Source organism: Lepus europaeus, chromosome 3 (genome assembly GCF_033115175.1).
Source record: "Lepus europaeus isolate LE1 chromosome 3, mLepTim1.pri, whole genome shotgun sequence".
In the NCBI taxonomy this organism is placed as follows: domain Eukaryota; kingdom Metazoa; phylum Chordata; class Mammalia; order Lagomorpha; family Leporidae; genus Lepus; species Lepus europaeus.
This window is the reverse complement of record NC_084829.1, coordinates 41,701,708-41,723,434: the sequence shown is the minus strand read 5'-3', so window position 1 is coordinate 41,723,434 and position 21,727 is coordinate 41,701,708. Positions and strand designations below refer to the sequence as shown.

At 58.3% G+C, this 21,727-nt stretch overlaps 1 protein-coding gene across 4 annotated transcripts in view; it reads right to left on the bottom strand.

Moving 5' to 3' along the window:
* The window catches only part of FOXP4 (forkhead box P4), a 45,610-nt gene extending 28,021 nt beyond the window's left edge, over positions 1-17,589 (bottom strand). For all 4 annotated transcript variants that reach the window (XM_062186081.1, XM_062186082.1, XM_062186080.1 and 1 more), the window contains exons 1-2: positions 17,512-17,589; positions 191-428 (exon numbers count right to left, since the gene is read on the bottom strand). In XM_062186081.1, the coding sequence (XP_062042065.1) occupies positions 191-412 (222 nt within the window). In that variant the 5' untranslated portion in view covers positions 413-428; positions 17,512-17,589. The remainder of the gene's footprint in view (positions 1-190; positions 429-17,511) is intronic.
* Positions 17,590-21,727: the final 4,138 nt, after the last annotated feature.

Here is a 21,727-nt window from a genome sequence, read left to right as displayed (position 1 = left end):
AGCTCCAAGATCTCAGGCCCCCTGAACCCCACTCCTACCCCAGAATGCAAGTCCCTGGAAGGGACACAGGATGCTGGGGAGGCTGCTGGGCAGTGAGGCCAGCAGCCCCAGGTGGCTGTGAGGAAGTGGAATGAGGCGTGGTATGCCCTCTCCTGCCCAGGGACCAGCCGGGAGGGGTGCCAGCTCCTACCTGTTGCTGCTGGAAGTGCAGCAGCTCCGCTGGACTCATCTCGCCGTTGCTGTCTGCGCCGGGGGCTGTGTCCCTGCCCATGCTGCCTCCGGCGGTCCCCGTGGTCCCAGCACCACCGCCACCGCCACCGCCACCACCGTCGGCCTGCCCAGAGAGGCTGCTCACACCATTCTGACCTGACGGAGCCGACCTGATTGTCTCCGAGGCGGATTCCACCATCATGTCGCTCTAACGGGACCTGGAGGAGACAATGGGGAGAGGCTGAGGCTGGACAGGCTCTACCTGGCGCAGTAACCAATGCCCCCCGCAACACAATCGCCACCTCATACCCCGCTTCCCCTCTGGGGCGCTTCCTCCTCTTCAGCTTCCCTGAGTCCCTGGGACCCTTTGTGGGGTGCAGCCTCCCCTTGGCTCTGATGAGGAGAGGCCCCAGACTGGAGCCTCCCCATGTACCCCTCCCCCACACCCACACTTCCTCAACTTCCAGGAGAGCAGGGGACATCGAAGATGATGTCGTTGGCTGGTTTGGGCCAGAATGTTAAGGGGAGAGGGGGAGGACATCAGCTGGGGGCTGGCAGAGCAAGGCCGAGGCAGGTGAGCCACCTCCCACCCTCCCTGCAATGGGTTCTAGATGTCCCCATCTAGACAGGGGGCCCCCCAGGACATTGGCGACCCAAATCCCTACTGGGAGCCAGGCACCCAGCCCGGCCTGGTGGCTGCAGCCCCCACCCCACTTCCCAGCTTCCATTTGAAAGCTCTCAGCCCAAGATGCCCGGCCCAAGGTAGACAGATGCTCAATGCCATCTCCTCCGCGAGACGATTATCATCATGCCAGGCTTACAGGTGGAAGAGCCGAGGGTCCGGAGAATGAGGGGAACACCCAAGACAGGGTGTCAGAGACAGAAATGCCCCCCTCCCACCCTGGAAATGCTGTTCAAGGAGCAGCGGACACATTCCCAGAAACAAGTTACGTTTGGGATGGTCAAGGGCAGTGAGGCAGTGGCCTGAGCTCCCTTCCACAACTCATGGGGGTTCTGGTACCTCCAGGACATGTCCTCAAATCCTGGCGAGGCTCCAACAGCCCCAGGGCCCACAGCCCCCAGACAGAAACATGGATTTTGGTTAAACAGGATGTGGTTTGTATCCACCACTGATTTTCATACATCTTAAAACTCCCCAAACCTCGGTTTCCTTGTCTGCCAAGTCATTTAATCCCAGCCTCTTGGAGTCCTTTGAAGAGTCCACAGACAGCACAAGGCACCTGGTGGAGGCAGGCCCCTAGTCCTGATCAGCCCGTTCTCCTGCCACCCAGCTGGTGAGGTGGAGGCCTGGGGCTCAGAGAGGTCAAGGACCTGGCCCAGATCACACAGAGAGCATCGAGGGGCAAAAGCCACCCAAACACCCAGCAGCAAGGCTCAAGCAGACCCCATAACCACAGGGCGGCAGCTTAGAGAAACTGCAGGCAGGAACTAGTTTGCTGTCTCCCTAGCTCTGTCCCCAAGGCAGCAGCAGTTCCCAGGGCATCAGCATTCCACCCTCCCCCACCCCCAATATCCTCTCCCATCACTCCCAAAGAACTCTCCTCCCTCTCCTGGGCCGCTGGTTCTGTCTTGGTCCCTGCTGGAAGCAGGAGGGCAGCAGCGTGGGGGACAGACAGCTGCTAAGAGTCCACACGGAGCCACAGCACGCACCACTCCTGCGGGGCCTCGCCCTCTGTGACACTGGGTGTCCCTGCTCCAGGGGGTCTTCGTGGCCTCCTGGGTGCCCCATGCTTGTGAATTTTCCCACAGGTCCCCAAGGCTGGCTCTCCTCCCACTCCCTCAGCTACTGCTCCCACTTCTGAGCTCCAAGGGGAGCTGGGCCAGGGGCCAGGGCTAGAATGAGGGTGACGGTTCGGAAGAGATTGAGCACTCAGTCTCTGGCCTTAATGGCGGTGTCAGCCTGAGGCTAGTGGCCGCCAAATGATGGATGGGGTGGGCGCCACGCTCCACCCGCCAGAGCACAGGGCTCCAGCCCCCTCCCCCTGAAACCACCCACCCACCTTCACCACCGGGGGTCTGGGCCTCAACTATGGGAGGGGGAATAGGGAGACAGCAGGGGCCCACTCTGTCTCGTCTCTCAACCAACCCTGGTCCTGCTGGGGGCTGGACAGCAGCTGCCTGCCCCAATTCCAAGTCGAGCTGCTCGGAGATCTGAGAGCTCCTGGGCCCCAGGGGACAAAGACTAGAGCCTCAGGGGTGCGCGCACACGCAGGGGAAAGGGAAGAGAATGGGTAGTCACTTCCCGGGGCAAGGCAGCGCCCCCCTTCCCGCACTCACAGGAACACCACAAAGTTGTAGACTAGACAGCAAGTTTGGGAGAAGGGAGAGAAAAGGAGGGTGGAGGTGTCCTTTTCTTTCCTGTCTTTTTATTTGGGAAGGGGGCACGGAGTGACGCCCAGTGCACAACATAATTGCTGCAATGTGGCGTGTAATAATAGCTATTCAAGGGCCGATCATTCATATTAAACAGGGTGAAGCAAGCCTCTCATTTGCATGCTGAAGATTAGATGCATTCGAAAAGTCATTTCCGCAGGGTGTATGAATGGCATTAATTCCCATGTGGCACACTGTGCCCCCTCCCGGGGCCTTCAGCCTGCTGACACATACCCATCCGCCTTCTTCCCTGCTCCCGCCCGCCCACCAGCGGCCCCCCAGACCCACAGGGCAGGCTCTCCCAGCAGAGTTCTCAATCCTCACCTCTGTGCTCCCTGTACTGAGTGCATGGGCTCTGGATGTCGGAGGCCCAGCCAATTAGGGACAAGATGGGGTGGCGGGGGCAGGTAGGAGGGTCCACGAGAGCTTGACCCTGGCTAGGAGAGTAAGGCAGGGGCTGGGCTCAGACACACACAAGCTGGGTGGGAACCCTTTGCTTTCCTCTGTCTCTGGGCCCCAGTTTTCTTCCCTCAACACAGGGAGATGGTCTCAGCTCCAGGAGTACAACTACCTGGTCCAGCTTGTGACACGAAGCCACGGGCCGCCATGAGTCTGGCTGTAGTCACTTTCCCAAGAGGCCCCACCCCTTGGAGAGCTGGGTGCCTGCTCTGTTACTAGGGTACAAGTCCAAGAGCTCCTCCCCCAGACACCCATTCGCTCAGCAAGGAGCAGCTCTGCACCGGCAGAGAGAAGGGAAGAAGCTCTGGGAACTGGACCATCTGGTCTCAAGGCCCAGCTATGCGACCTTGGGCAAGTCACTGTCACCCAGCCTTCCCAGACACCCCTCCTGTCCCAGGCTGGGGGCAGTGGAGGCGGAGCTATGGGTGGTCTGGTCCAGGATTTTTTTTCTGGGGCTCTGGCCTAGCACTTAGGCAGGTCCTTGTCTCCCATCCGCAGGGCTCCCTTGCGCGGAGCAGGGGCACCTAGAGGCTCCCGCAGACACCGAGCTACGGAAGGAAGCTGGGTCAAAGCCACAGCCGCCTCTTCCGCTCTGGGGGCCCCTGCGGGCTGCTGGGGGCTCCCACTTCCCCCAAGGCTCCCGGACGGGTCGGCACGCGCGCAAGGTGAGGGACGCACTCTGGGCTCGCCCAGGTCTGCCCGCCGCTCCCAGGCCGGAAGTGCCTAATTCCACCTACCTCAGGGCCAAGGGGGGGTGGATCCAAGGGCCGGGGATGTTTTTTGGGGGGAGGGAAAAAGAGATGAGGAGCCCCACACGCGGATAAACCTTTTGTGCCTTTTCGTGGGCCCATATGGTGTAGGGAGTATTAATTACCGTAGCTTTTTAATTAACAATCGCTTAATCTGAGCCGTAACATTTGCCATGACACCCTGCGCCTCACCGCGAACCCGCGCCGCCCGCCCTGCCAACTCATCAATTAATTTTTATTGACGTTTTCTTCCCCAAATAGGCACAATACCAGGGTTTTCCAATTAACACCTCCGCGATCTCTAATTAGTGCAATTAACAGACTGATGGATGCCCGGAGTTTACCCGCGAGGGAAGGAGGGAGGGAGGGGGTGGAGCCGCCCTCAGCGCGCTCCCGCCCCGCTGGGCACACACGTGCACGCGCGCAGGGGGAGAGGGGATGTGCCCCAGCTATTAGGGGGTGCAGAAGGGGCGTGGCCACAAGTAACTTGCACCCAGAGCATTGATGGCAGCTGTAATTCAAATAAGCAAGCAGTTTCCAGCTCTTGGGAAAGCTAGAATCTAGTCCGGAGGTAGCAGACAGCAGCAGCTGGCAAACCAGAGTCCAGCCCCAGCTCTGTCACCAGCTTGCCTATGACTGGGGTAACGATGAGAGCTCAAACTTAACACAGTTCGTGGAAAATGGAATTAAACAGTGAATTTATCTTTGGGCAAAATATTTTGAAACCCATGCATTCGAGGGTGCCTCCAAGAAGTTTATGGCAAACGCGTATTCCAGAAACCCATGTGTGCACCCCAAGAACTTCTGCACCCTAATAGCTTATTTTTAAATTCCATTTCCATGAACTTTCTGATGTGCCCTCAGTTATAATTTATGACTCCAAGAAAGACTAGGAAGCAGATTGCACCACAGGACAGATAAAACTTCTTAAAATAGAGTTATCATGAAGCGAGAGAGCAGAACAGATGGACCAGGGGATAAACTTCAGCCCATTCCACCTTTGAGAAAGCTGTTAAAACACAGATCTCTGGACCCCAACCAGAGAGACTCTGGTTGAGCGACTCCAAAATGGCCTGAGAGCCTGCATTTCCAAACAACTCCCAGGTGACGCGGATGCTGCTTGTTGGAGGCAGCAGGGCTCCGACGATGGACACCCCCTTTGGTCATGAGCTTCTTGGCAGCTCAAACCACACGATTCCTCTCCAAAAGCCACTCACTCGTTCCCCACGTAGTTGGGGTCTCCTTAAGCCAGGCACTGAGGAGCTACCTGCCAGGGAACTGCCAGGCAGCTAGCCCTTCACCTTCCCTTTTTCTAGGTAAACCTGGCATTTGCTTATTTGAAAGTTTAGGTACCAGTTGGAGCTTTGGCCATGAACAAAGTCATTCTTCTTTCTCTTCCAGTGGCTGGTGGGGAGCACCCGTCACCAGCAATAAGCCTTCATCTATTCATCTGTTCAACAAATATTTGAATACCTCAATGCACCTGACTCCGTGTGTGCCAACCCGAACAGAGCAGGGCACAGGCCCTGCTCGCACAGAGCTTCCGTTCCCCAGAGGGGAGTCAAGTGATAAATAAGGACACAGATGAACAGACAAGCTCAAATAAAAGAAGTTCTATCAAGTGTGAGTTCAGGGATAATGGGATACAATTTAAATGGAAGGGGTCAGGGAAGGCGTGCATTGCTGAGGAAATAGCATTTAGGCCTAGAAATAAAGGAGTGGGCGCTGGCCGACGTGCACGCGGAATGCTAGGGAAGCAGCACGTGCAAATGCCCTTGTTTTAAAACATGAAGTCATGAGTTTCAGGATTTCCAGAACTGTCTTTGAAACGGACATATCTCCAGATCATATAAAGACTCACAGGAGGGGCTGGTGCTGTGGCGTAGTAGGTAGGCTAAGCCTCTGCCTGCGGCACTGGCATCCCATTTGGGTGTGGGTTCGTGTCCCAGCTGCTCCACTTCTGATCCAGCTCTCTGCTATGGCCTGAGTAAGCAGTGGAAGATGGCCCAAGTCCTTGGGCACCTGCATCTGCGTGGGAGACCTAGAAGCTCCTGGCTCCTGGCTTCAGATCAGCTCAGCCCCAGCTGCTGTGGCCATTTGGGGAGTGAACCAGTGGAAAGAAGATATTTCTGTCTCCCCCTCTCTGTAACTGCCTCTCAAATAAATAATTTTTAAAACGAATAAGACTCACAGGATACTACACAGAACAGTGCAAGAATGGCTTACACTCCTATTCTTTTTCCTCTTCTTTTTTAAATGTTTATTTGAAAATCAGAGTTACAGAGAGAGAAGAGAGAGAGAGAGAGAGAGAGAGGCCTTCCATCTGCTGGTTCACTCCCCAGTGGGCCGCAATGGCTGGAGCTGGGCCAAGCCAAAGCCAGGAGCTTCCTCTAGGTCTCCCATGTGGATGCAGGGGCACAAGCACTTGGGCCATCCTCCACTGCTTTCCCAGGCCATAGCAGAGAGCTGGATCGGAAGTGGAACAGCTGAGTCTTGAGCCAGCACCCATATGGGATGCTGGTGCTTCAGGCCAGGGCATTAACCTGCTGCACCACAGTGCAGGCCCACTCTTCTCTTTCCACCTTTCTTGCTATGTGACTATCAGATTTTGCTTTTATCAAATGACACCTAGAAGAGGGCTTTTCAAAGCCATGAGCAAGGATCCTATCAGTAACTGAAGGCTGCTTTCCAATCCAAAGGCCCAGGAATGCTCTCCCCCATCAGCTCTGGCCCAGAGGTCCACCGGCCTCAGGCCTTCAGGTGAGAGGAGGGTCCTTGGGCAGCGGCCACATGGGCAGCTGCCTTATTCAGCCAGCCACTCATTCACCAGCCTGCCTGCCTCATTACCTTTGTGACACTGAGCCCTGAGGTCACCAGTCTGAGTCCTGGTTTCCTTGTCTGTAATTTGGGGCTAATACCAACAACCTTGAGGGTTTGCTGTAGAATCACACGGCATAGCAGTCAGCATGGTAGCGTAGCAGCCTAAGCACACGCTCGTGACATCAGCGTCCCACATCCAAGTACTGGCTGGGGTCCTTCCTGCTCTGCTTCCTATCTAGCTCTCTGCTATGGCCTGGGAAGACAGCGGAAGGTGGCCAAGTGCTTGGGCCCCTGCACCCATGTGGGAGACCAGGATGGAGTTCCTGGCTCCTGACTCCCACTTGGCCCATATTTGGCTACTGTGGCCATTTTGGGGAGTGAACCAGCGGACAGAAGATCTGTCTCTCCTTCTCTCTCTGTTGTTCTGCCTTTTGAATAAATTTTTAAAAAATCTTTATAAAGAAAACACTGCAGAAAGACATTCAGAGGAAGGCAGTTACTGTAACTGCACTGAGAACTCGGCACACCCTGCTGCAGGCCAACTCTGGGCCATGGTTTCAAAGTTGATCCCATCCCATTCAAAGATGATCCCATCACTTGAGGACCGTGACGGGGACCCAAGGGTTAGGCTGTGGCAGCTACTCCGAAGCAGGCCCTAAAAGCTGAGCTGCCGATGTGAGTCCCACAGCTACTGGGCTGTCTGAGCATGCCAGCAGCTTCTCTCCCCAGGCACATGGAGCTCTCTGGGTTCCAGAAGGAACCTGATCCCTCTCTGGGCCCCTGCCTGCCCTGGACTTGGGAACCCCCCCTTGCGTGGGTCAGAGGCTGATACCCTAGCCTGTCCTCCCCTCCCTGTGTCCAGCCTGAATGTCCCCTAAATGACTTGTAACATCCTAGGAGCTGCCTGCCCCAACTCTGGGAACCACTCAAGGCCTCTTTTGAGCACAAGAGTGCAGACTTCTGGGAGCTTAGAACAAGGGGTGGGGGGTGGAGGGGTGGGAGGGACCTCCTTCTGCAAGGTGGCAACAAAGCTGCTGATTTGGGAGGGGAGCCCCCATCCGGCTACAGCCTGTTCCAGGTTCTCGCCCAAGCTTCAAATCACTTTATTTTCTAACCCTAAAAGTAACATACATTTTTGGTAGAATATTTTGAAGGGGTTAAAAAAAAGAGTAAAAGAAAAAAATAAAAGAAGGAATCCTCACAATCATACCAGGCAGCTAGGCAGCCTTTTGGTGAAAGCTCCCTCCAGTCAATCCCCTTTCGCTCTCTTTGGGCACATAAACATTTAAAAAGTGAAATTGGGGTCATAATCTGTCCACGGATTGAATTTTCCTATTTTTCCACTCACCACTTACTATCATAAGCATTTCCACATGACTTCAAATATTTTAGGCAGCAGTATTTAATGGTCACATAGTTGCTTGAGTGGGCTGCATGTTCCAGAATTTATTTAGCCAATCCCCTAGAGTAACAGCTAGACTGTTACCTATTTTTTTACTATGACTCTGCAGGAAACTCCTCTCTGGGAAGAGGATGCTCTGCATTTTTTGACCATTTGCCTGGGATACGTGTTTAGAAGGTGCACTTGCCTATTCCTGAGGCTCCTGATACATTTATCCTCTACTTGATGCCCATATAATTCATACAGGTCTGCCTCCCTTCAGCAGTGCACCTGTGTCTCTGCAGGCTCCCGGGCCCTGCCTTCCTGTCCATTTCCCTCCATTCCTGCCAGCTCTTTCCCCAGGACAGGCTCGGATCTTGTCGGGAGCATGGAAAACTCAACACTGCACACTCTGGGCCAGGGGTGGGGGGTAGGGCTTTCCCTGCCCTTGACCCTGAGCTCACAGGGCCCTGGGGCCTGGACAGATGGGGTGAATGAGACCCAGCCCTTGCATTCAGAGGACTCCTGAGCTGGCAGAGGGGAAAGAGACACACAGGCAAAACACGCTGACAGGTAAGTACACCTCCGAAAATAAAGCCCTTGCTGTCAGGGTTTCACCGAGGTGCCCGCCTGCTGTGTCAGGGGTATTCGCTCCACTACACTTTGCTAGCGTGCTCACTGCCAGAAAACAATAATAAAATTTAGAAGCTTATAATGGCACAAGGAATTTTTGAGATTCACGCCTGGGAGGGGTCTTCCCACAGTCCAAGGGAAATGCACACTAGGAGCAAGTCGTGCACGGATTTCAAAACACACTTCCCGCTTAACACCACTCTCGATGAAGTTTTTGAAGTCGTCCCTTACAGCAGAATGAGAGAATGTTAAAAAAAAAAAAAAAAAAAAAAAGCCTACACACCTAGGCCCCCGCTGTAGGTCAGTTCAATGGACCAGGGGTGGGACCCAGGCTTGGCTAAGTAAAAAGCTTTCTCAAGTATCCTGAGGTTCAATTGCAGTCAGGGTTGGGGCGTTCTGCCCTGCGCACACACAGCTTTACAACTCAGGGGTGCTGGCATGGGAGTGGGGCCTCGTCAGACCTCGGCACACAACAGCAGCCATGCCCTCGCAGGGCTCCCAGCTCGTGCCCATCTTGACTCAGGAAGGACCCACGCGTCAAAGGTGCCCAGGGACGCGTCAAGGTCACTTGGCTGCTTGCTAAGAGAAACCAGGTGGCTCTTCCCCGCGTAACCTGCATGTCCCTCACCGCCACCCCTCAGCCTACCTGTCGCTGGCCCTGGCCCAGGAACGGCTCAGCCAAGCCCTGGCAAGGAGGCCTCCCTCCACACGCCTTCCTGCTACAGTGACCAGAGGAAGGCGTCTCAATAAAAGGGAAGAGAGAGCGCGAGCGGGAACCAAAGATCCCACTCCATCTCATTAAGAAAGTAAACATAAGAGCCATCTAAGTGTCTAATTAAGCTTCTAATTAGTCCCTGCTTGTTACTAATGCAAATTAGATTACTCCGCTTAACTACAGCATGTCCACAACACCCTTGTTAATTGCGGCCTTTTGAAATTAAATTACTCCCTAATTAGCATATCAAAGCCATTGATTCGGCGCTGGGAAAGATGAGGGCAAGAGAAGCCGAATGCCAAGTTTGGTTAATCAGAGACCGCTAATTAAATAGTGACGTCTTCCGTGGGGGGCCTGCTGGCTAAGGGGTAGGGGCAACTCGCCCAGGGCCCGATCAGCCATCTGGAGCCTGGCTCTGGTGGTGCCCCTGGCATCAGGGGCTCCTGCGGGTCTGTGACAGACCACTGGCCTAGCTCTCCCTGGGCGCCGGGCTGCTCTGCCCAGCCTTCCTTCACGTCCCCAGACGACTTGTGGGCATGGCATTCCAAGTGGTCTTGCGCATCCAAAACCCAGTCACACAAGAAGATGCAAAGTCGCAGTGCCCTTCCCAGGCTCTCCGTTCCCAGACAGGATCCAGAAGTGCGAGCTCTTCCCTAGGCCCCATCTGCATTTCCCTCCTGGGGAGAAAGCCCTCCCTCCCCCCAGCAAAAAGTCCGGAGAGAGTAAACTGGGGGCGGGGTGGGAGGGCAGGGAAGAGGGTGACGGCTTTTCTGGAGGGGCTCGCCTTGGCAGGGCAGGTTTGGCCTCAGCTTGGGGACAGCCTCCTGCAGACACAGGCCTTAGGATCCCCTCCATGTAGAAAAAGAGCTGCTCATGCCACCAGTTCTTAGTGGCTGGGTAGGAATTGGATTTGGGTCAGGGGTCCTCATTGGTCTTCTCTGTCCTAACCCTCCAGTCTTTCAGACAAGGGCCTCTAGATTTTCCTTGAAGAATGTGGATGTCTAACCAAATGCCCTGGCGGCTTGGCAGTTGGGGGTGGGGGGCAGGGAAGAAGCAGAGGACACTAAGAGGCAGCTGCTACTCCCTCACAGTCTATCCTTGCCACGCGGAGCTCACAGGGTCTGGGTTTTCCACACTGAGGGTGCTTATGTGCAGCTCTCCAAGGTAATGAGCAGGGGGCGTCTCAAGTAGACTCATGGGGTGAAGGTAGTCCACCTGTGACTTCAGCCCTCCCGGCCAGCATTGCTCAGAGGCAGGTTCCACTCAGCTGTGGGACCCTGGGCCTTTCAAGTGAGAGTGAGGACCATCACCACCTGGAGGGTCCCCCAGGGCTGCTGGGAGGATGAGAACAAGCACCAGTCCTCAACCCGGGGTCTCTGCTGGCCACCTCATTCCACCTGCCACCAATCTCACCCATGCTTCCTAATGGAAATGCCTCTTAGAACAATCCCCCCAGCCCCACCCCCAGCTTTCAGGTGCAGGTGCACCTGCCCATTATCCTGCAGATGTCTCACCTGGGATGTGGGGTGTGCACATGCCAGCAGGTACCACACACCTGTGCCCTCGGCCCTGTACTGAAGGGGTCAGCCCATCTGGGCACTGGTTCCTAACTAACTCTCCCAAAAAGGGTGGAACAAGAGCAAAGACCAGATGGCCAAGGGAGGCCCTGCTTGGTCCTGTGCCCCCCCTCCCTGCTCCCTCCAACCAGGGTGCAACCCACCACCAAGTCCCTCACCAGAAGCACCTGGAGCATATAGGGTCAGGGTCAGGGCCAAATTCCCAAAGGGTGAATGAGGTTTGGTTCATTTAAGGAGAGATCAAACGGGGCCCAGGGCAGAGGAAGTCCCCCTGCTCCCCACCACAGAAAAGATGAACCCCAGCTAGTACACAGCCCAAGAGGCAAAGGGGCCCAGAGCACTGGTTTTGTTTTAGAAAATACGTGAAATTAAAAGTAACGCAGGAAAAGAGAAATGGGGGGGAGGGGAAAGCTGTCCCGGTGTGAAGGGGGAGGGGCGACGGCAGCACACCAGGGCCAAGCCGCAGCCTGCCTTGCGGAGCTCTCGCTCCCTACGAGATTCAATTAATTGATAACAAGAGGCATCAAATTAATTTCTGGAGGATGTGAGATTCTGATGAAGGGAAATCTCGTTGATGGGGATCGGGTGGGAGGGGGCGGGCAGCGCCCTTTTTAATCAGCTCGGGTGCCCAACTGGGTGGCTGGGTCCTGGGCCCAGAGCTCCACAGCGCCCCTCTGGGGACGGACCCACAGGGCAGGAGGCTCCGGACACTTCTGGAACAAAGAGAGTGTGCATGGCGACCTCCGGGGCTCTTCCTGGCTCCCAACACGCAGCTTGGGGAAGGGAAGGCGGGAGAAGGCCCTGCAGGTGCTCCCTGACCAACTGAGGCCCAGAGAAGCAGGCTGGGTGGTGCCTGCAGCCAGGACCGCGACCAACCGAGGTAGGAAGTGGAGTGCTGGGCGCTTCCTGGGGCCCCTCCCGTGTGCCGAGAGAGTCCAGACCTTGTTTACCACCAGACTCACAAAGTCATCTCCAGCACAAGGGATACAGCTCTCGGCGTGGGTGGCCCTCTCTGAAAGACAGAGGCCAGAAGGCCCGAGCCGCTCCCCCGGACCCCCAGACACCAGTTGGAGCTGCCTGGCGCGGCCGACATTTTCTCAGCACCAGGGGAGGGGGGGGGGCACAAACATGAGGGGCTGCATTCCCAAGCTCAAGTCTCCAGCGACGACGTCAAGTGCGGCTCATGCTGATACGTGCTCTGGAGCTCAGGGGAAAGCCAGCTGCGGGGAGCAGTCCAAAGTGAGAGTGTGTATGCCAGGCTGGCTCTCTGGGGGAAATCCTGGAGCCTTCCTGAAAGAGGGGTTCTCCCATGGACGGACTCTGTACCCTCAACACAGCCCGTCACCGCCGGAAGCACCTCCGGTTCCAGGAAGCTGGCACTTGGCTCCCCAAGCGCTTATGGCAGCTGCCCCTTGGAAATCCTGGGGCTCCATCTCCCATCCAAAATCTCGCCAGAGCACCTTTCCCGTCCAGGATGGGATCTGCATCTGCTCAGGGAACCCCTGAGGGAAAGGATGGCCCACTGCCACCCTACCTTGGCCCAACTTTTCCAGGCCTGGCTCTCCTGGAAAAGTCTAGAAACCTTCTCCCAGGAATGTGGAGTCAGGACGCTAATCCACACTCAGGCCTGCCCCAGCCGCTGCTCCTCCTGCCCCCGACTCTTCCTGGGTGGGCACCAACATCCTGTCTCTGCTGGGGGAGGTCAGGACAGCCAGCACCCATCGAGAGTGGTGCTCCTGTACCTGTTCCATTTCTGATTTTCCAGGTTACAAGTGAGCCACCGCTTGTATCACCTCTTCCCTGGGCCCCTCCTGCCCGTCCCTGCACACAGTAGGTGCTCCACCTCATTTGTTGAATGGACTCCATTCCCAGAGCCATTACTTTGCACCCCTCCCTCCCTTTTTGGCAGTCAGAGTCTGGGTAGCTTCCACACCCACCAGCCCTGCCTGCCTTGAACAAATGCCAGAGGTCTGGATTCTATACACTTTGTACTGTCCAGGAAAACCATGAACTTGACCCCCTCCCCAAATCAGGTGCCATCAGAACCCCCTGGCTGGGAAAGTTAACACCATTGCCATCTTGCATGAAAACCGATCCCACCCAGCCTTGGGCTTCAGTGGGGCAGAGCATGGGGTCCAGGGAGGTGTGCAGAGCACCTGGGATTTGGGACACAGACTGCATGGCTACCACTCAGGCTGAGAAAGAAAAAAAAAATGGTGCAAGGCTGTGCTAGAGGGAGAGCCAGGAAAAGACTGCAGTCCTGAGACCACCAGTCTGAGGGCACCAGCCAGGCCCAGGCCTAGACACCACAGCAGCTCTGATGCCACAGCCGCACACCCACAAGGGTACCTTTTGCATGGGGAGCTCTTACTTGCTAATGCTGCAGGCTCTGTAGGAGCCCAGGAGCTCCGTCTTCACAAAGCCCAGCCACAGAGTGCCAGAGCAGGGCGGGCTCCTGCTGGGATCTCGGCTTGGCAGAAGTGGCCTGCATGAGGGCGGGTATTTCCACCAAGACGCTCCAGATGTACTGCGGGAGCCGGCCAGCAACTTCAGGCTGACCTAATCAGGAGGAGGTCCCAAGCGGGTCACACACCTGCCCTAAGGGTGTGCAGGCTGGAGTCTGCAGATCCTAGAAACCTTCCCTTTCAGAGAGAGGGGTTACTCGCCATGCCCTCCCCTCCACTGCCCTGTGTTCTGGGGAATTATCCCCCGGCTCTGTATTAGTCTCCATCAGCACCGTTGGAGTGTCTAGGGGACACTCGAGGGTCACCGGCAGGTGTGAAAAGCCAGGTTCTGAGTCCACACCCTCCCTTAAAGAGCAGACAGGAAGGGAAGATAAAGCCTACACACTAGAGGGAGGAGAAAAGCCGGGGGGGGGGGGGGGGGGGCGCAGGGAGGGCAGCTCCCCCACCACCAGAGGCTCAAGCCCTCTGGGTTACACTGGGAGGCAGATGCCCCACATCTCAGTCCTCGCTCTGCTACTGCCCTGTTGCCACCTCCGTGTCATCTCAGACAAGTCACCTCCTCTCTCTGGGCTTCATTTTTCCCAACTCATAAAATGAAGGTTAATCCTCCAGCACTCTGCCCAACGCGTGGCCCGGCTGAGCTGGCAAACCAACAACGTCAAAAGTCACCCGGTGCCCAGCACTCCTTGTGCCCAGCATCAAGCAAGGTGCTTCCTGTCGGCTCCCAGACTCTCCAAGGTGGGTAGCACTGACCTACTTTACAACCTAAGAAAATGAAGGTTCCAAGAGCTTAATTAAGCTCCCCAGAGTCCCAACTCCACTGCCAAGTTCCAAAGCCCTTTCCACTCAGACATGTGCTGTGCTCTGGAAGGCCCCAGTCCCTTGCACTGGCTTCCAGAGTGCTGGAATCCAGTCTCAGGAAGCTGCACCAGCCATGGATCCTCAGGTCCCGGTCAAAGCTAGCATGTTTGCCTTCCCTGGGCCTGGCAGGGCTGGGACAGTGGTGCCACTGAGAGAAAGGACGCTTGAGGAGCCCTCGGATGGCCGGGCTCATTACTTCACACGATGGGGGCTGTCAGAAGCAGACCTTGTGCCTGCTTGGGATGGGAGTGGAGGGGCCTGGAAGACGGGAAACCTTCGAGGTAGTGGGGCAGCAAAGGGCTAAGGTGAGGGAAGGAGGGGTAAGACTAGCAGGGTAGGCGTCCAGCTTCCTGGGGAGGGGCCCTTCCTCTCCCCTCCCCTCCCAGCTCACACCTCTTTTCTGAAACAGACACTCATCTCCCACCCTCCCCTCCCTGCTGTGGAAGCCTCTCTCTCTCCAACCCCAACAAAGTGAGATCCAGGGAGCGGACCCCAGCCCGCACCTCGTGGGCACCCCAGTACCCAGCCTGGGACCTGCCCAGACAGAATGGGGGCTCAGTAGACGTGCGACGTGCGAGGAATTACTGGATCAAAAGAAAGTGGCCCAGTCTCCCCCTTCCTCCCCCCAAGGAAGAGGTGTGTTTAGAGTAGGGGCCCAGCAGGATATGCACATTCCTGGCAAGAAGGGACCTACCTGCCTGAAGCCAGAAAGGAAGTTTCTGGCCTAAGGCGGAGGAAGGGGGATGGGGTGTCTTGCCAGGGTGTGTGTGTGGAGGGCACCTACACAGAAAGAAGCAGGCCCAGCCTGCCCCGCCCGGCCATCCTCCAGCCTGGAGATCTGGCCTTTCCTCTCCCGGGGCTCAGGGGTTCCCCAGCTCCACAGTTCCTGGGAACCCACCCATGGCTGGGAGACACAAACCCCACCCAGAGGCCCAAACTTCAGTGCCAGGAGAGAAAGTTCCCACGGTATCCCCCAACTTGGTGCCAGGGCCAGTACCAGGATAAAGCAGGGGCATGAGGGTCCAGGAGGGAGAGCTTCAGAGGTCACTGGGGGCTAGGGTGAAAGGGCAAGGGGGCACCCACAGCCCCACCTCCTTCCCACACCACCTGGCCTCCCTGAGTGGGACCAGCACCAGACATGGAGCCCTCAGCGCAGTCTCTCTAGATACTCAGACGTCGGGAGGCAGGGAGGCAGGCAAGCTGCCCAGATGCCCCCAGCACAGCCCTGGTAGTGCCCTCCCTCCTGCCACAGGCCACGAGAGCTCAGAACCCTCAGCGAGACAAACTTTCCCAAGTTAAACACACACACACACGCACACACGCAAGCAAGCAAGCAAGCAAGCCTGCCGACTTCCCCAGTTTGGTTTTCCGCGGGGGCGGGTAAAGGTTGTCTGAGGCGCACAGCTCCCCCTGAGCAGCCTGGTCGCAGTCAGGCCTCTGGTCCCTGTGCCCACCTGCCGGCCCACCAGGAGTGTTGTGGGCTCTGGGTACTCGCGGCCCGCATGGCCTGGCGGCCAGGGAGCATTGCTAGTAGCGCCTCTGCCGAGAGCGAGCTTAAGGGTTGGCGGCTGGACGGATCTGACCCTCCCTCAACGTCGGGCGGCACTGACTGCCCAGCTCTCGTTTCTGCGTGGTAGAAGGGGCGCCTGGGTGAACCCCAGCAAGTGGCCCTCAGGCTGCGCCACGGCGACCGGTAATTCCAGACCCAGCACAGTCCATGCCAGGACGGGCTCCGTCGGGCGCTTAAAACCAGCGGTGAAGATGCTCAAGTTCAGGTAAAAACCCGCATTGGCCAAAACGCTCCAGGGCTTCCTCGGGCACCACAGTAGTGGCCGCCCCGCAGCCGGGTTTGCTCCTCGGGGCTCCCCACCCCTCTCCCCGGCTCCGGGTGCCGGGCCATTGGTCATGAGACCGGTTCCTGGGGCGCTGGACATGCGAGTGACCGCAGGATGCCTAGACTCCCCGGGTGCCGGGGGAGTGAGGAAGCGGCCAGGCAGGGGAGGCACGGGCCGCTCTCCTGGGTGCAGGTCTCTGAGTTCCCTACCCTTTTCCTACAGTTGAGGGGGTCGGGGATGGGACGGGGTGGGTTTACAGGTGGCCCCAATTGAGCGAGAATAGGGAATCCGCTACCATCAGGGCTTCTGCCTCCAAATCCGCATCCCGCGAATTTAGCAAATCAATCACACGGCCCTTGCCCGGCGCGGCTGGGACCCCAGGTCGTTCAGGGCACTCCCGAACTCCAGAGCCGCGGGCTCTCCTCCGGCACAAGCCAGGGAAGTTTGTCCGCTGCTGAAGGGGAGCGCGAGGCGGAGCGCCGCCGGCGTGGCCGTCGGGCACGGAGAAGCGTTTGAGGAGTTGTCTCGGGGAGACACCAGAGCCCCTGGGCGTGGGGTGGGGTCTTGTTCGGCCTCGCCGGGACACTCTTCCCTGCTGGCCTCCGGCCCGCGGCCGCTCCCTCCTTGGTGGGGCGGAAGCTCTCCCCAAATGCGGCGCGTAGGGGAACGGCCCCCCACCCTCCGATTGCGGGGCTCCAAATCACAGGGAGCACCTCCAGACGCTCCGAGGTCCCCAAGAACTTTTCCACTCGATCTCAGAGCGGCGTGAGGGATGGGGAAACGCAGCCCACTGCTCCCGGCACTTCCGAGGTGCGCCCTCGGCGGGACCCAGGCGAACCGCGGGTCCCTCTGCCTGCGACGCCTCTCGGGGTGTCCCGCACACACTACAGTTGGGGGAGCCCACTTTCCTTCCCTTCTCAGCCCCGGCTGGTCCAGCCCGGGAAGGAGTCTTTGTCTGACTCGGGGCAAGGGGCTGTCGCGCCCCCCTAAACCCCATTCCCAGCGGCCCGGCGGGTCGGGGGGAGGGACGTGGGCGCAGCCCAGATTCTGGGGGAAGGGCGGGCCTCAGTAGCCACTCCAGACACCCCCACCCCCGCCGGCCTCCGGCCGCCCGCCGCCCCCCCCCCCATCGCCGCGCCGTGGCCCCCACCTGTTCCCTCCGTAGCTCAGGCCCGCGGGGGCCCGGCCAGGGGCGGGGTGTCGCGGCTGCGTGGGGTCAGTGCGCTGGGGCCGGCCCTGGCTGGAACAAAGTGCGCCGGCCGGGGCCCGGCTCGTCCCGGCGCCCGGCGCGGCTCCGGCGGGCAGTTTGCAAACACAAAGTGAGCCAGGAGCAGGCGAGAGTGCGCGAGCGAGGGAGTTGGTCTGGGCGCCGGCCCAGCCCCCACCCGGTGCCGGCCCGGCCCGCCACCTACCTGTCCCGCCCGGCCGCTCCGTGCGGGCTCCGGCCCGTCAGCCCGCGCGGGGCATGGGGCTCGCTCGGGGCGCAGCCGGGCCCGCCGCCGCCCGCCGGGGCTGCCCCTCCGCGCCGGCCCGCGCCGCGCAGCTCTCGGGCGTCCTCCCCGCCGCCGCGCTGGCCGCCGCGCGCCTCAACCCCGCCGGGGCATCGCACTCTGTGGGCAGCTCGGCTCGCCCGGGCTCTGCTCCTCCTTCCCGGTGCTCCCGCGACGCTCGTCCGCTCGCTCCGGCTCCCGAGCTCCGGGACCCCGGCGTCCCCGCCCCCGGCCCAGCCCTGGTTCCGGCCCGGGCTCCTCCCCGCCGCGCCGCCGCCGCCGCCCGCGTCGCGCCCTCCTCGCGGGCCGGGGGCTCCGTCCCGGCCGCCGGCCGCACCGTCCGGTCCGCAGGGGTGGCCGGCTCCAGACTCCGAGGGGCTGCGACTGAGCCCGGGCTGCGAGTGGCTGCGAGCGGGCGGCGCGCGGGCGGGGCGGGCGGGGACGCGAGAGGAGGGTGGAGGGGAAGGAGGGAGCGCGCCGAGAGCTAGGGAGGAGGGAGCGGCGAGCGGCGCGGGGAGGGGAGGCCAACTTCTAGCGCTACCATAATTCGCCTAAAGCAGGTGCAGCCGCTTTCCCCCCGCGAGGCCGCCGGCCGCGCGCGAGCGAAGACCACGTGGACCAAACTTGAGCGGAGGGAAAACTGGGGACGTGGGCTGACGACGCGGGGCCGCGGGTGGGAAAGAGGGGGCAAGGCGTTGAGATCCCGGGGGTTCAGCCTGGCCCGGGACTAGTGCCGCGGGGGCCCTTTGCAAACCCCGGCCCTTTCGCCGGAGTCTGGAGGTACGGCCACGTCCCGCTCGCACACGGTTCACTGGTTCTCGGCGGGCTGCGCCCGGCGCGGGGAGTGGCCGGGGGCCCCAAGCCCGGAGCTGGCGTCGGGCGGAGGCCCTGCCCTGCCTCCCCGCTGCTCCCCACTGCGCGGGGGCTGTGGGTGGGCTTTCTGAACCTGGGTGGGGGCGGGGAGGCCCCGGGGGGCTTTTGTAAACCCCCCCTAGCCCGTGCAGCCGCCCTCCACCGAGGGGGAATTTCCCGGAAAGCGCTCTGCGAACCAGAGCAGGAGGGGACCAAGGGCACAGCGAAGTGCGAAGTTGAGGCGATTATCCGGACACATTGGCCAGTAAACAAAATCCAGTCTCAGAATGCGGCTTCTGCGCCGGGACTGGAAAGACGGCGGCGGCGGGGTGTGTTTGGGTCGGGAGGGGGAAGTCCGGGAGAGGAAAGGCCCGGGATCCAAAGGGGCGGGCTCTGTTGGTAGCAGACGCCCCAGAGGCCGTAGAAATCTGCATAGATCCTCCCCGCAGCCCTCCGCGCCCGAGACACTGTCCGTCCATCCGTGAGAGCTGAGCTGGGCGGGCGAGGTGAAGGGGGCTCCCCAGCCCAGAGACGCCTGGTCCCCGTAACCAAGGGAGGGTCCCGCTGTGCAGTGAGGGCAGGAACGCAAAGGCTCTTTTTGAAAAAAAAAAATTTTTTTTTATTTATTAGGAGGCAGAGAGAACTCTCATCTTCGGGTTCACCCTTCCGTCAATAGCCAGGGGGCCAAAGCAGGAGCCAGGAATTTAATCCAGGTCTCCCAAGTGGTGGCAGGAACCTAATTACTGAAGTCATCGCCGCTGCCTGCCTCCCGCTGGCTCTGAGGGCCCCAGTTAACAGAAAGCTAGAATCAAGAGCAGGAGATGAGGATTGAACCCTGGCACTTGGGCATGGGAGTGAGAGCCCAGGCAGTGGCTCCCGAAGCTTCTCCTGGCCCCAGTTACCCTAGGCAAGTGGGCAAGGGGCGGGCAGGCAGGCAATGCTTCTGTGGAGGGAGAACTGTCTTTTTTTTTTTTTTTTCCCTTTTCGGAAGGTGCAACAGCCAGAAGTAGTTGTAATGTTAGTGTCATCTGCCCAGGTCCAGATCTTACATATTTGCCCTGTTGGGCAGGTGTGACAGGTCCAGCTGGAGCCTTTGGGATCTCTGGGTGTGAAATTGTTGGGGGACATCTCCAAAAGCCATTTATTTGAATATCGTGGTGTCCTTTCCTGCATAGCAATAGCAGTGGCAATAATAAAGGAGCAGCTGGCACCACATGCCAGGCCTATTGATTGGCTCATTTAATTGGCACAGGAACCCTATGAGGTAGATCGTTCTACAATCTTCATTTTGCAGAGAAGGAAACTGAGGCACAAAAAGATCATGCTACTTGTCCAGGGGTCCATAGCTGATCAAACAACACAGCGAGAGCCACCTGGGTTGAGCACAGGGAACTAGCTCATGGGGTCCTGGATACAGCACTGCCTGCTGTAGGTTACGGGAAGGAGGAGGATGTTTTGGGAGAAAGGAAGCCCTTGGTGGAATAATCCGATTTATGGTCTGTGGAGAGTGAGCTTGATGGAAGGCATGGTGTGTGGACAGCCCTGGACCAAGACTGGAGGGGCAGCTCTCCTTGTGTCAGGCCAGTTAGCTGATGACCACACATCTTTGCTCTCTTCCTAGCCTTCCTGCAGCGAAAGCTGAAGGTGGGGTAAGAATTAGGGACTTGGGATACAAAAGGGGATTTTTGCACAGAGGAGGTGGGAGAAGATTTATTTATTAATTTGAAAGGCAGAGTTGGAGACAGAGGGGGAGAGGTCTTCCATCTGCTAGTTCACTCCCCAGATGGCTGCAGAAACCAGGAGTCTGGAGTGCCATCCAGGTCTCACAGGTGCGTGAGGGGCGCCAGCACTTAGACCATCTCTGCTGCTCTCAGGGCATTCACAGGGAGCTGGATCAGAAGTGGAGCAGTGGGGACTTGCACAGGCATGCAGGCTGTGGTTTAACCTGCTGTGCCATAACACCAGGCCCTCTCCAGCTCTTTGCAGGCGAATTTTCCTACTGCCTGTGTCTCTGCCCCATTGCCTTCCTGCAGCCACCCTCCACACCTCACAGGTGGGCTCACCTGCTCCAGGGGACTCCCTGAGACATGCTGCCACTTTCCATTTCAGTTTACGTGGGTCTCCAGTCTGTCTCCGTTCCCAGCACCCTGGGGGTCATGGTGAGGGGCCCAAAGGAACCCAAAGAGGCCCAATCCTCACCTCAAGAGCACTTCAGTGAGGAAACAAAGTGGGGCCAAGGAAAGATCCAGAAAAAATGCTCCCAAATAAATTTAAAACAAACAAACAACAACAACAACAACAACAACAACAACAACAAACCAGCCCAAAACCCTTCTTTCTGAGAAGGTTGGAAAGAAGCACCCTTGGCTTCCAAAGAGGAGCGATCCGGAACAGCCAGAGGGTCCCAGCATGGGATTCTGGGCAGGTGTGGTCAGGAAGCAAGGCCCACGGCCTGGCCCTAATAGGAAGGCCACGCTCCAGAGCACAGGTCCCAGAGTCGGGCAACTGGCACTGGCCGGTGTCTAACTGGGACAAGTTCCGTGATGTCTGAGCCGCAGGTTCCTCACGTGGTGGGAGCATGCCTCCACAGGTGGTCTGCTGGACCGCATGAGAGAGCATGGGCAGAATGCCTAGCCTGCCGACGTGCTGCTCAAGTGCTCTCCAGAAATGCTCATGTTCCCTTTTGTGGGCCCCCGTTCCTCCCTCCCCCAGAAAAATGAGGCAAAGTTGCAAATCCTGAGATGCTCTTTCATAGCTGCCTGCCTCACTGCCTGCAGTAGGGTGGCTCTTCCCCCATTTTACAGGCCAGCTCAGAGAGGTCAAGGACGTAGCTAGGAGGTGGCACAGCAAGAACTGGCTCCCAGGTCTTCCTGCTGTGGGATGAAGGAGGCTAATGGTCAAGGGCCTGATGCTCAGGGGGTGGGGAGACTATGTACAGAGGAACATTAATCTCCTTATTCCCACAGTCCCAGGACGTCTAGGCTCAGATATTGCGTGCTTCCATTCATTTAACTGCTTGAAGCTCGCTTGCTCTTTTTTTTTTTTTTTTTGAGGGAAGAGACAGAGTGAGTGTCCATTTGTTGGCTCACTCCCCAAATGCCTGAAACAGGGTACGCATTAGCAAAAGGTTGGAGCTCTTAACTCAATCCCAGGCACTCTATAGGTGCAGGGGGTTAAGTTGCCACTTGAGTTGCCAGTGACTGGTGTCAGAACCAATAGTTCAAGTCCCAGCTGTTCCGCTTCCAATCCAGTTCCCTGCTATGTGCCTGGGAAGGCATCAGAGGGT